Genomic DNA, 13,786 nt, shown 5'->3' with positions numbered 1-13,786 from the left:
AGAGAAATTAAAAGTTTCAGCTCTACAGGCTCCAAAGGGAGTCCCGTCCAGTCCTCAAAAGAAAATAAATGCAACAATAACTTAACTAAAATTCATCCCGGGTTCTTTGGTGTAATTTTTGTTAATGGTGAGAAACAAGAGAATCTGGTGGTATTAGCACAATCCATGATGGTTCCAAATACTCAAAAACTAGGATTTGCTGCTTGATTCAGTCCAATGGCCCATCTTTGCGGCTAAGTATTGCAAAGCCTTTGGGAATTCAAACACACTTGAAGATGAGGCTGTATATATGGGGGAGGTCTAAGACTATTCGGTTTCTACTTTATTTAATAAACTGGGCAATTTACAAAGGCCAGTAAAGAATTTCTGTACCACAGGCGCACTGCTTGGAGACTTCAAATTTGTAATTTCCCTACATGCTGCTTAGCTCCATCTCCTTCACATCCATTGCACATCTGACCTAAGCTGTCCTTAAGTGCCTACCTGTAATTATAGGGTTTTCCACACAATGACTGGAAGGTTGGAGTGGGAGAGGAAGAGGAATTAGCCACTATAATTAAACAACAGTTTATACTTGCACATGCCACTTCCCTCAACAGCATAAATTACATCACTGAAACAGAACCCAAGGCATCCAGTATTCAAATAAAATATTTAACCTTCTGCCAAACGTACTCAATTTTTTTTCTTGCACTGCCATACTTTAAAATACATTTCCACATGATGAACATTTCTAGCAGTCAGATGAAAGCAGATCTGTAAATTAGTTCTTTCTTGTGGACTGAGCTGCAGTGACAATGTTCCTGCCAACAAACTGTTCCAATTAATACTGCTTTCCCAGTTATTTAATGAAATAAAAACTATACATTCTTTTTCTAAAATGAAGTACCATGAAAGGATTTACCTTTAAGCAAAGAGCTTTGCAGTCCAAAAGGTTGGTTGGTTGTGAGGACAGGCAAGTCCTCAGCAGAAGACAGTCGCAACCTTGAAATTTGGCAAGAAGATTCCATACATACCTTACTAATTAAAACAACAACAACAAAACCCAAAAAACACACCACCAAAAAACACTCTGAAGGCTGCAACACGACTTCTCTTATTTCTCCAACCTGCTAGATACCTACTGAATTTACACATACAGCGGTACTTTGTTAAAGCTAGATTTACGCATCAAATTTCGCTCCAGCTGCCCTGCAAAACTTCCATTAAGGTGAATCAATACACTTAAGGAAAGCATACAAAGATACCTTGCAATACCTAATCATTAACAGAATACGTGTGAATCTAAAACCGTTGCATCCTTCGCAACCAAAACAGCTCAACCTCCCTTCTCTAACTCCCCTTCCAAGCCCTGAACCGATCCAAAGCTCTGCAGGACTCTTACAGACGCACTTGGAATTGCTCAGGGAACAAGCTTGCCGTCGCCACTGCTGGGCGCGAGGCACGTCCCAGAGCCCCCAGAGCAGCTCATGGGAGATAAAACATTTCACCTGTCAAGGGCAGGCAAAGCACACGTGTTCTGTTACTAATTTAGGATCATAATGGCCTTGGCTACACAATTAAATAACTGGACAGGACTGGACATCAGCAGCAGTCAAGACACCCTTGTCCCGTCCACACCAGCACTTCCATGATCACCGTGCTCCATTCAGCAGCCTTGGTATCGACTTAAACTTTGATTTTTCCTAGCATCAATGCACCCCGTACCTTCAGCTTCATTCCAAGAAATCCTCCCTGTTCACATCCCAGTGAGATTCCTGCTGGAAGTGGCTAGCACACACAAGCACATGTACACACATTCTCCTAAGATGTAAGCTAGGACTAATTTCACATCCCACTGTACCAATTTGCAAATACTTTGTTTTATTTTCTCTTTTATACAAAAACGATGGCATCAGATTCCCAGCCTCCCCCGCATCAGCGGCTGCCCACTGTGACATGGCCACCGTTGCAGGCCAAATAGGGGCGCGAAAGCCCTCGGCGACCTGCTGCCCACTGTGACACGGCCACCACCTCGCTGTGACACGGCCACCGCATCGCTGCGACACGGCCACCCCGGGCTGCATATAAGGAGCCGCGGCGGCAGCAGGGCCCAGGTTTGGAGGCAGCACGCCTCCGAACGACTCGGGGAGGTGAAGAAAACGCAGAGGAGCAGAGAGACGGGACGGGACGGGAGGGGACGGACGGGAGGGGACGGACAGGAGGGGAGGCAGGGGCTGGCACGGGGCTCCCGGGGCAGGAGCGGGTGTCCCTGTCCCACGGCTCCGGGCTCCCACTCCGCAAACTCACCCGGGACCCGCTTCTCCGGCAGGGTCGCCAGAGCAGGATCTGGAAGAGAAATCCCGGCGCGTCTGCGGCCAGGGCTCTCCGGAACGCTCCATTGACCACCCCTGCGGTCACGATGAAGAGGAAGGCGCCTGACTCCAGCGAGAAGGGTGAGGGTGCCCTTCCCGTCCCCGTAGCTCCCGTTCCCGCAGCTCCTGGCGCCGCTGCCCAGCGAAGCCGGGGCTGGGCGAGGCCCGGCAGGTCTCGCGGGACGCTGGCCCAGGCCTGGCAGGGCTCAGCAGCGGGCGTGGGTGCTCTCTCCCTCCAGCGTGCGTGCTCTGCCGCCGGGCGGATGTCAGCGTGGACGTCTGCGGGCCGACACACCGCAAGGAAGGGCTGTGTGTCCATGAGCTCTGCCTGGTGAGCTGCCCCGGAGGCTCCCTCGGCTCGGCCGGCACCGGCCCTCGGAGCTCCCTGCCGAGCTCCTGCGCTTTCCCACTTTGCAGTATCTCGCCAGCGGGCTGGAGCAGCGCGGGATGGAGTGGGAAGGGATCTGCGGGTTCTTTCCCATGGACATCAACCAGAAAGTCAAGGCTGCAGGCCAGAAGGTGAGGAGCTGGCAGGGACGGGAGCTCCACGGGACGGAAATGCCGGTGTTCCCGAGCGGCTCCGGGCAACGCTCCCGCTCCCAGGAGCTGCCCAGCAGCTCCAGCGCGGGCAGCAACCTCATCCGCGAGGTGGCTCTGCGGGATGGGAGCCGGCAGGGCCCGGATCCCGGGGCCTTTCCTGGGGTGTGGGGCTGGCCGCGGAGGCGCAGCGCACGTTGCCGACGGCGGCTGCCGCGCTCTTTGCAGAGCTGCTTTGCTTGCGGCGAGCGCGGAGCCGCAATTAACTGCCAGGCAGAGGGCTGCAGCCGCAGCTTCCACCTCCCCTGCGCCTCCGAGAACGGCTGCGTGACGCAGTTCTTCAAGGCGTACAGGTAAGGGCTGCCGGCCCTGGCGCCGGAGCCTCCCTGCCTCGACGGGCCTCGTGCCGGCGCTGGCCGAGCAGCCGGGGAAGCTGCCGGAGCCAGAGCCAGGCTGCGGAGGGCTCCTCTGTGCCCCCTTTGCCCTCCTCTGGGCATCGTGGAAGGCCTCAGCGCTTCCTGACCTTGCCCCTCTCCTCCATGTTCACCCCAGGTCCTTCTGCTCGGAGCACCGCCCGGAGCAGGCGGTGCCCGTGCGTCCCGATGCAGACACCGCCTGCATCATCTGCATGGAGCCGGTGGACGAAAACCTGTCCTTCGGCACCATGGTGTGCCCGTCCTGCAAAGGGGCCTGGTTCCACCGGGGCTGCATCCAGGTAGGAGCCTTCCCTCGCCCCGTGGGCGCCGCCAGGGCCCAGCAGCGCCCCGCGAACGCCGCTTGTCTCTCTCCCGCAGGGACAGGCCACCAGCGCGGGCAGGGAATGCTTCCGCTGCCCGCAATGCAAAAACAAGAGGAAGTTTCTTCCTGAAATGTTAAAAATGGGGATCCTGGTCCCGTTCAGGTTGGTTTCCTGCTGCCCTCGTGCCGGGCTCCCGAGGCAGAAGGGCCCAAGGGCTGTGCCGGGCCAAGGGCTCCCGAGGCAGTCCTGGCCCGCAGGGCTCCGGCTAGCCGGGGCCCTGCTTCCGCACGGAGCTGGAAGCGGGGCGGGGGGCCGGGAGAGCAGGGACGTCCTGCACGTGCCCGACGCGGGGGAGGCTCATGCCTTTCCCTTCCTTCTCTGCAGACCACCAGCCTGGGAGGAGGACGGGAGATATGAAGAGCTTTACGAGAGGCACAGCCAGTGTGATGCCGGCCAGTGCCTCCATCGGAAAGGCAGGCAGCAGGCGGAGGAGAGCGGGTACGTCACCAAAGCTGCAGCGTGGCAGCTGCCGGGGCGGCAGCAGATGCCGTCGTGCTGAGAGCAGGCACTTAGTGCAAGAGCTCTGCCCTTTGCTTCCGCAGGCCCTGGGAGCTGCTCTTATGCTCCTCCTGCGCGTCCGAAGGGACGCACCGACGGTGCTCGGCTGTGGCAGCCGACATGGATGCCTGGGAATGCGACGGGTGCGCCGGCAGGGGCCCCGGTAAGAGGCAAAGCACCCAGGTGCCCGGGCTCGGGCCAGGGCCAGGCAAGGGCTCGGGGCCGTGCTGCTGACCTTCCCACCTCCCTTACAGCCCCCAGGGCACAGCCAGAGCCGTCCGGCCCCGGCACCAGCAGCCAGCCAGGAGCGGCGGCATCCTCCGGCTCCGCTACACACTCCAGCTCGGAGCCGGACCTGGCCAAGCCCAGCACAAGCAGCCAGAGAGAATCAGGGTCTTCCTCCGGCTCCGCTACACACTCCAGCTCAGAGCCGGACCTGGCCAAGCCCAGCACAAGCAGCCAGGGAGAATCAGGGTCTTCCTCCGGCTCCGCTACACACTCCAGCTCAGAGCCGGACCTGGCCAAGCCCAGCACAAGAAGCCAGGGAGAATCAGGGTCATCCTCCAGCTCTGCTACACACTCCAGCTCGGAGCCAGACCTGGCCAAGCCCAGCACAAGCAGCCAGGGCAAATCAGAGTCATCCTCCGACTCCGCTACACCCTCCACATCCGCATCGGACTTGGCCACCTCCCAAACCAGCAGCCAGGACAAATCAGAGTCGTCTTCTACCTCTCCAGCTCCTGAGAGCAGCCCCCAGGCAGGACGGCCAGGGCCAGAGCGACGGCCAGGACGCTCCCGGCTATTCCGCCGGACACAACATCCTTACAGCCGGTCCTGAACACCCCGCAGGACGAGCCGTGGGGCAGCCCCAACAACGGCACCACTCCCCTGCCCCCTGCAGAATAAAAGTGCCACCTAATCTCAACGGTGCTGGGAGATCTCACTTTTCTTCCTTGCCTTCCTCCTCCGTCGCCTTTCTCGGGGGCTGGTTTCGGGGAGGGCACCGGCGGGGCTCTGTTCTCGCCAGCTGTTGGCAAGACCTTCCCCAGACCTGGCGAGCGCCTTGTCCACGTGCCTCTGGCCTTGCTGGCCTCAGGAGGCCGGCTGGGCTGAGACGGAGCCAAGGGCGGGTGCTGGGAGCTGCGGAGCCGGGGAAATCGCGGGCTTCCTTTGCGGGACAAGAGCAGTTCGCAGTGCTGGTGACCGGGTGCCCGTGCAGCACCCTGGCCTTTTGGCCATGCAGCCTGGGCTCTCCTGGCCCCAGGGGCTTGGGTGGATCCTGCCGGGCACCTCTGGCCCGGATGGCCCACAGCCCCAGAGCCCAGGGCGAACGGGCGTCCCACGTACAGCCCTTGGCGGTGGAGCACAGCACGAGCCTGCCCGCTCTCCCCCAGGCCCCCCGTCCCCGCGGCGGGGCTCTGCGCACACCCGGGGCCTCAGGCACGCGTCGGGCAGCAGGGCCCGGGCCTTAGAGCAGGGGCGCTCCCGCAGGGCGCTCGCAGGGCTGGCGCTGGCAGCAGGCTCTGGGCAGAGGTCCGCTGTGCTGGGGCGCTGCGGGGAGAGAGCCCCGCGCGCCGAAACCCTTCCTCCCGGGGCCCCGGCTGGGCACAGCCACGAGCCCCCAGGCACTGCTGCCATGTGCCAAAGCAGCCCTGGAGGGCTGCTCGCAAGTTTAGCCCGTGCTCTCTTCCGGCGTTAGAGAATCTACGAGCATTAAGGGGGAATTATTTAAGGGAAAAGTAACGAGACACAGAAAACATTTCTGGAGACTGCAGGGGACTTTCTACCTCTGCCACATGGCATGGAAGCCCAAGCCTCTATACAGCAGACGCAAAGAAATGGGAAGGTTTGTACACGAGCTTGGAGATATCTGTTCCAAAACAGGGGGAGACCAGAACACGGTGGAGTTTAGGCACTCCGTTAATCTTAGCACTGGTCTTTGGGCACAGTCTTACATGCTGAGCAGTCACTGCTTATTTGACTTATGATACGCGATTGAATTTCTTTGCTTCTGCCTCCCTCCTCATCCTCGCCAATACGACGAGGATCTATTTTGTTCAGTTGTTTACGTCATACAACTGCAGGTAGAGCACAGAAAACAATCCACGTTTCAGAGATGCGCTGGCGGCGCTCAGGAAACATCCCTTTGGAGGAGCCACTTAGGGGACGTTATGGAAAATCAGGCTCGCCGGCCTCCATAACAGGGTCCGACCCTAGGTTCCTGCTGAGGCAGAAGTTCGAAGTCAGATTGAAGAAAAATAAAATTTAGTGATACACGCGCGGTAATTACAGCTCAAGCTGGGTGCCTCCGAAGAGGGACCCCGAACAAAGAAATCCCTGGGCAATTATACCCTTACAATCTAAATTCCCCACCCCTCAAGCGATAGTTTGGACCAATAGTAACAGTTAGGTCTGGGTTCTTCCCCTTCTTCCTTGGGCCCCTTCATTGTCTCCAGGCAGGCTGCTTCTTATCTTCAAGGTTAACTGCTCCTGCCATCCGTGCAGCTTCTTTATCCCTCCTGCTTGAATCAGCTCTGGGGCCCCCTTTTACTTATCTAACTAAAAGTTCACGGCCCGAGGCCTAAGGCTTCAGCAAATTTAGCTACTAATGCTAAGCAAGTTATGCTAAGCAATTAATTCTAAACAGCTTCAGTTCAATATTCTCTAACAGTCCTCCCTTTGTTTTTATTAAGCATCCCTGCCAATATGCTAAGCAGAGTTCTCGAAGCCTTTCGAGGCGTACTATCACTCTCCATCATCTCATATACAATATGGTTGTAAGCAACGGGTGTAACATGGTCAAACTTAACACAACTACTACTGGGTGCAACATGTGATTATAGATCCCTGTTGCGGTTGGTGACCATCCCAGAAGAGCCTCCCACCAATGATATTCTCCATCCTTCTTCACTCTTTCCGAGATGGGCTGTATCTCTTCTGTATCATGATGAACGGTGATTAGAGCTTTCTGTCCATTGTTTCAGATGCGTTTTAACAGTTGACACAGGTCATCATGTTGTAGTAGTTCCTTTACCAATGTAAGATTCATTCCGATGGGGGTAGGCGATCAATCTTGACTTAAGGTATAATTAGATTGTAATAACTGATAAGACACAACAGGAGCTGAATAATTAAAGCCACATCCCATAATTTTGGTAAAATTACAAACACCAATATTTGAGCGATTACTTGTGTCTACAGTAATGTTATCTACGAATATAAGATTACAGAGGGTTCTCATACAAACACATCCTTTTCCAATATATACAAGTATAGTTTCAGGGGTTTCATCAGGATGTATTTCAAAATGACAAACATTTTGTTCAGTATCAAGACAAATGTCTTGAGCTTTGACAGTGTTTATCTCACAAATAAATACATATATAATTTTAAGATTTTCAAACCTTTGTTTGCATACCTAGAACATACTGGGTTAGCCGTTCATCTCCATCCAACAGGCTGGTCTTAGCTGGGATATAAGTTCCTGTAGCCAACTGATGCCCAAATAAGACTTCTGCTGGGGATAATCCTCCCGGTTGTACAGGGGTTGTTCTAATTTCCCACAGCACTAAGTTTAAGGCATTAGGCCATTTGAGACTTGCCTGTGTACATACCCGTGCTCACTTGTTTTTAATAGTTCTGTTCATTCTCTCAATTTGTCCTCAAGACTGGGGATGATAAGGTGTGTACAATTCTCTATGAATTCCTAGCATTTGATATAATTTCCCTAAAACTCCAGCTGAAAAGTGAGAACCCCTATCTGAATCTATAGTTTCTGGGACTCCATACCTAGGGACAATTTCTTTTGACAAGGCTTTAATCACTGCAGCCGTATCTGCTTTGCAGGTAGGAAAGGCTTCCACCCATCTGCTTAGCTGATCAACTATCACAAGGAGATGTTTAAATCTTTCCGCTGCTGGCATGTCAGCATAGTCAATTTGTAGACGCTGGAATGGAAAATAAGCCCGTGGGCGGCCTCTTCTGTTAATCTTTGGATAAGTATCGTTAAATTTTTGGCAAGTTGGGCAGGTTGTTGTTATGCATTTCGCAACCACATGCACTCGGGAGCCGCCCAGGTTTGTAGAATACATGAGGCAACAGTCAATGCTCCTCCATGTCCACGATCATGATATCACCTAACCATAGAAAGTAAATACCTTAAGGAAAGGAGGGGCTTACCCCTGATAGTCCAAATTCCTTTTTCGTCTTGAACCGCTTCACGCTTTTTCCAATTCTCTTTCTTCTTCTGTGGCATATACACAGTCATTGGGTGACCCAAAACTACAGGTCGTGTTTTTCTAATAAGGGCTGCTGTAGCTGCTATCGCTCTGATGCATCCTGGAGTGCCTTTGATTACCGCATCTAGCTGGGTGGAGTAATAGGCCACTGGCCTAGGGTGAGGACCTAGTTTTTGAGTGAGTACTCCACTTGCTACTCTGTCGTTCATGAACAAATAATTCAAATGGCTTACTATAATCTGGTAATCCTAGAGCTGGGGCTGAGATCAACACCCTTTTTACAGATGTAAAAGCTTTCTCTTTTTCTGGACTCCAGGTCAAAGGCTCTGTCTCCTCCTTTTTTTTTTGCTTGGACCAAAGGTTTGGTAAGCTCTCCCAACCCAGGAATCCATGGCTGACAAAATCCTACAGCTCCTAAAAATCCCCTAAATTGCTTTTTTGTTATAGGACGGTGTATATTGAGAATTGTCTTTACTCGTTCTGGATCAATTAATCTGTGTCTTTCCTTCAAGATAAGCCCCAAATATTTTACCTCTTGTTAACACAGCTGGAGTTTGGACGGAGATGCTCGATGCCCTTTCTCTGCAAGAGCGTTACATAGAGAAATAGAATCTTTCAAGCATGTCTCGTAATCTTTACTTGCTAATAACAAATCATCCACATATTGTATTAACACTGAATGTCCTGGAAGTTCAATATCTGCAAGATCATTTTTAAGTATACACGAAAAAAAAAAAATAGTCGGAGACCCAGTAAATCCCTGTAGTAGCCTAGTCCAAGTCAATTGTTGTCCCTTCCAAGTGAAGACAAAAAGATCTTGGCTGTCCTCAGCTACCGGTATACTAAAAAAGGCTGCCATTAAATCAATCATGGTAAAATAAGTTGCCCAGTGGGGTATCTGTGGTAATATAGTTGACGGGTCAGGAACTACTGGATGTGGAGCAATTACATGTTGGTTTATAACTCTTAGGTCTTGTACAAACTGATACTCTGGATCGCCATTTAGAATCCTGCCTATTCTTTTTAACTGGCAGAATCGAGGTGTTGTATGGGGATTCACAAACTCTAAGGATACCCAGTTTTAGATAGTGATCATTTTGCTTTTGGATACTCTTCTCTGCTTCCTTTGGGATAGGGTATTGTTTAACCATGGGAAGTAATCCCCCCTTTGTTTTGATTGAGACTGGACTAGCTGATTTCAATAGTCCAACATCAATTCCTGAAGAGCTCCATAACTTTCCAGGAACTGATTCTAAACCTGTTGGAATTTGCAGATTAGTTAACTCTGGTTCTGATGTCTCAGCCAGAACACATGAGCCCATTATTATTAATTTCATCCCTTCCGGCTGTAAGCAGATCTGAGTACCCAAGGCTTGTAAGAGATCCCTCCCTAAAAGGCAAAAGGGTGAATCCATAGAAATTATGAAATGTCCCCACACTCCTTTTCCTCCAAGAGTGAGCAACAAGGGCTTAGTCAATGTTCGTTCGCCTTTTCCCATTACTCCCTGTATTGTTATTTTACCTGATGACTTGCATCCTTTAGGCTCAAAATTCAGAAGAGAAAGGGTAGCTCCAGTATCCACTGAGAAGGGAATTTCTTGACCTGCTATATTTGCCATTACCTGCCCCCTGAAATCCAAATCTATATCCCATGAATTTACCCCAATTCCCACAGTATTTTCTGGGTCTCCCATCTCCTGTCATTGTGGACTGGCTGGGAATTGCCTGGTGTCATTCCCAGTACTCGACTGTCTCATGCTGTCCCCTCTATTCCTGGGCATGCAGGGCTTCACTGGGCATTGCCGCTTCCAGTGCCCTTGTTCCCCGCAAGAATGGCAATAATCATTAACTCCTAAGCGTACAATACGTTCGCTTTGGTTCTGTCCATCTCCTCTGACCCTTGCTCGCCCCCTTCCTCTAGTTTCTTTAAACTCGTCTCTTAACACAGCTGCTAACACACTCACTTCCTCTTTCTTCTGTCGTCTCTTTTCTTTCACCTTCTCTTCATCTTGACCATTATATACAAATGTGGCTAAGCGTACTATTTCATCCATAGACTTCCCTGGCCAGTCAGGAACATGTTTAGAAAAATACTTTTTAATGTCCAAGGCCGTTTGATCTACAAATGTAGAAACTATCAGGGGCCTATTAGCCTCGGCTTCTGGGTCTATCCCCCCTCCAAACATTCTGATTTGTTTAAATAGTCTGGAAAGGAAAGCTGAGGGGTGTTCCTCAGGTTGTTGCTGACACTCCCTTATTTTAGACCAATTCGCAGTCTTTTGTCCTGTCAAACTTATAGCTTCTTCTAAGCCTTGTCTGGCTAATTGCAACTGACAGTAATCTGCCTCTACATTATGATTCCACCCGGGGTCCACAATCGGCCAGGCCGTTCGAGCAGCCAGAACACCCCCCTATCCTTCCCAACGACAGTTTACATCCAGAATTGAGTGTTTTTCATCTGGAGTGAACAAGGCTTCAAGGAGCATTTGCACACACACCCCCCACGTAGGATCATACGCCCACAGTATTCCTCTTACAATTTGTAACACTTTTTCTGGATCTTCCCTAAGCCTGGGAGTTTGTTGACTCCATGCAATCCAATCTTGGGGCCCCCAGGGTCGGTAAATTCGCATTGTAGCTACCTGAGGTGCCCCGTCCGGACCCGGCGGGGGCACTCCTGGCACAGGAACGACGTGCAAAGGGGCTTGAAAGGCAGAGGGGGAAGGCAAGGGGGGGTATAGAGAAGTTGAAACAGAGGATAGCGCATAGGGTGGAGCAGTTTCCACAAGCGTTTTAGCAGCTGCACTACTTTCAATACTCTGAGAAAATTTTTCTTTGCCCAACTGTCCCATACATACCAATAATCCATTTGTCCGGGGAACCTATCCTGCAAATGGTGATGCAGGAAAGTTAACTCCTGATGATCAAAGGATCCCTGCGGCGGCCATTGTTCTGCCGGGTTACCATCCTTTGTCAGGAACAGCCAATCCTCCTGACATAGTTGGATCAACCTCCCCCCCCTTTTTTTTCCCCTCTTAGGTTCTTGGTACCATCAATCTTACTCTAGTTTTGCAGAATTTCAGCTAAGGGCGTCCCCTTTTCTATGCCGAACTTATTTCCCATATTGAGTTCCTGAAAAGTGCGTCTTATGCTGATCAGGCAGCGCACTTCCTTATAACATACTCTTTTCTTTTCTCTTTTCTTTTCTTTTCTTTAGCAACACCAGAATTTAAATTTTCATTACCCCCTGCAGCCGGCATGTTTACACTCTCTCTCCCTCTCTGGGAACCGCACTCACACCACCCAAGTCTTTGACTGCTAGGACTGCCGTCCCTTCGCAGTGGGTGGCTCTGTCAGCCGACGGGTGCCCCTTTCGGTTCCCAGGTCACACACGCACACACCAGTCACAGTACCGGTATCCACACTCGACTAGTCACAGTAACTCTAAGTTAGTCCTGCGGTGCGCCTTACGCTGATCAGGCTGCGCACTCCCCCCTTTCGGCTGGAGTGAGATGGGACTCGAATCCTCTCAAATCCTGGAGTGGGACTCGAACTCACCCCAAAACCCGAGAGTGGGACTCGAACCCACCCCAAAACCTGGGAGTGGGACTCAAACCCACCCCAAAACCTGGTACGCCTTACGGTGATCAGCCCACATACCCCTTACCTGGTACGCCTTACGGTGATCAGCCTGCGTACCCCTTACAGTGCACTTTGTTACCAAACCAGAATTTAGAATTTAGGCAGGAATTTAAGACTCCCCCTCTCGGTGCCTCCCGTTGCCAAAGATCCCAGGTGAACTCACCCGATGGCGCCAGATGATCGTTTGGAGATGAGAGGCCCCGACAGTGGTTGCCTAGGGTCCCATCTGGGGTGCCAAACTGTTATGGAGGCCGGCGAGCCTGATTTTCCATAACAGAAGAAGCTATGGGACTTTGGCCATCTTCCTCCAAATCACTCACCGGTGTGGATGCACCCGAGTCCTTGGAACACACCTGGTCCCTATGCAGGGACTGTAACCCACAGCCTGGCTCCCTTCCCGCGACAAGAGTACTAGGTACGAAAAGGTCTGTCTGTGACTGCGCACTTACCTGGCAGACAGTCACGAGGCGGCCCTGCCTCTTCACACTGATCAAAACAGCCCAAAAATTTGCCTGAAGGAAACAAGAAGGTCTTTCAGAGGAAGAGACTTGCACGGGTGTCTAAGCAAGCAATGCTCAGTGTCATCTTCTCACACACCTGAGCATTCCCATCCTTCCCCAAGTGAAAGACTCCTCAAAAGCTTAGCAAGAAGCCAGGAAGGACGTGGAAGACGCCTACCTTCCCTTGCTAGCCTTCTCTTTGCAGGCCTACCGCCACGTCTTTTGAATAAAAAGCAAGTGGGAAGCGCAGAGCAGAGGGTGCTCCCCCAGGGCTGGTACCACGCAGCTGAGGGAGCTGCTTCATCAGCCGCTGGGTGTCTTTGGCAACTGCGCTGCAGCACAAGCTTTGGCCCAGGTGCTGGCGGAGGCCCGACGTTGAGCAGCCCAGGCTGCAGCCCCAGCAGAGCTCCCGGGGAGCACCAACGTACCCTCCTTTCCTTCCCTCCGCCTGCATTTTCTCACTCAAGACGTCACTTCCACCAGGGAAAATCAGCTTGCCCACTTTAAGTATGGCTACAGTTGTGGCCTCTGAGCTGGCACAAAAGCCCTGCAGGACAGCTCCCAGGTTCTCCTGGCTTCCTCAGAGAGGACGTCAAGCAAACTTGACGTCAAAACGGAAGTTAATTTACTGCTTCAGGGCACTATTGTATCTCATTTGTTTCTCCTACACAGTTAAATATAGACACACCAAAATGTAAATCAAACTTACTTTGCTGAGTTGTAGAAGGAAAGAAACGAAGCAGAGGTTCACAATCCTCCCGAAACATTGTTCTGTTTTGGTTAGTTTGCAATTTCATGACAGATACGTTGTCTTCACACACCCCGATTCCCGAGGGCACATGCTGGGCACAAGGTTGGGCCCCAGGAAAGCTCTGGGTCCCCTGGGCTGCTGCGCAGGCCGGGGGACACGAGCGCGTTTGTACGAGTGTCAGACCGGGGGAGACCTTCCAGCCCCCCGTTCCTACGCGAGGCTCCTTCCCCGGGGATGCGCGTTTCCACCCGCAGCTCTGACTCCCCGAGAAACCAGTTAAGTCCAGAGAACAGCGAGGAGGCGGCGCGTGGGCCCGAAAGCTCCCTCTAACCCAGCGGCTGCCGTGGAGGACAGCCCGCCGCCTCCGGACAGACACCGCGCCCGCTCGAGCCGCTCGTGGCCGCCTCGGCGCGGAGGCGCCGCCGGGCCGGGCCGGGCCGGGCCGGGCCGGGCCGAGCCGGGCCGAG

At 52.7% G+C, this 13,786-nt stretch overlaps 1 protein-coding gene across 1 annotated transcript in view; it reads right to left on the bottom strand.

The window, feature by feature from the left end:
* Positions 1 to 13,715, bottom strand: part of NT5DC2 (5'-nucleotidase domain containing 2) — a 182,855-nt gene extending 169,140 nt beyond the window's left edge. Inside the window, exons 1-2 of the mRNA XM_067303187.1 lie at positions 13,278 to 13,715; positions 12,518 to 12,580 (exon numbers count right to left, since the gene is read on the bottom strand). Of these exons, the coding sequence (XP_067159288.1) occupies positions 12,518 to 12,580; positions 13,278 to 13,365 (151 nt within the window). The 5' untranslated portion in view covers positions 13,366 to 13,715. The remainder of the gene's footprint in view (positions 1 to 12,517; positions 12,581 to 13,277) is intronic.
* Positions 13,716 to 13,786: the final 71 nt, after the last annotated feature.

This window comes from Apteryx mantelli, chromosome 12 (assembly GCF_036417845.1).
Source record: "Apteryx mantelli isolate bAptMan1 chromosome 12, bAptMan1.hap1, whole genome shotgun sequence".
In the NCBI taxonomy this organism is placed as follows: Eukaryota; Metazoa; Chordata; class Aves; order Apterygiformes; family Apterygidae; genus Apteryx; species Apteryx mantelli.
Note: the sequence above shows the minus strand (reverse complement) of the source record. Positions and strands in the feature narration are given on the sequence as shown.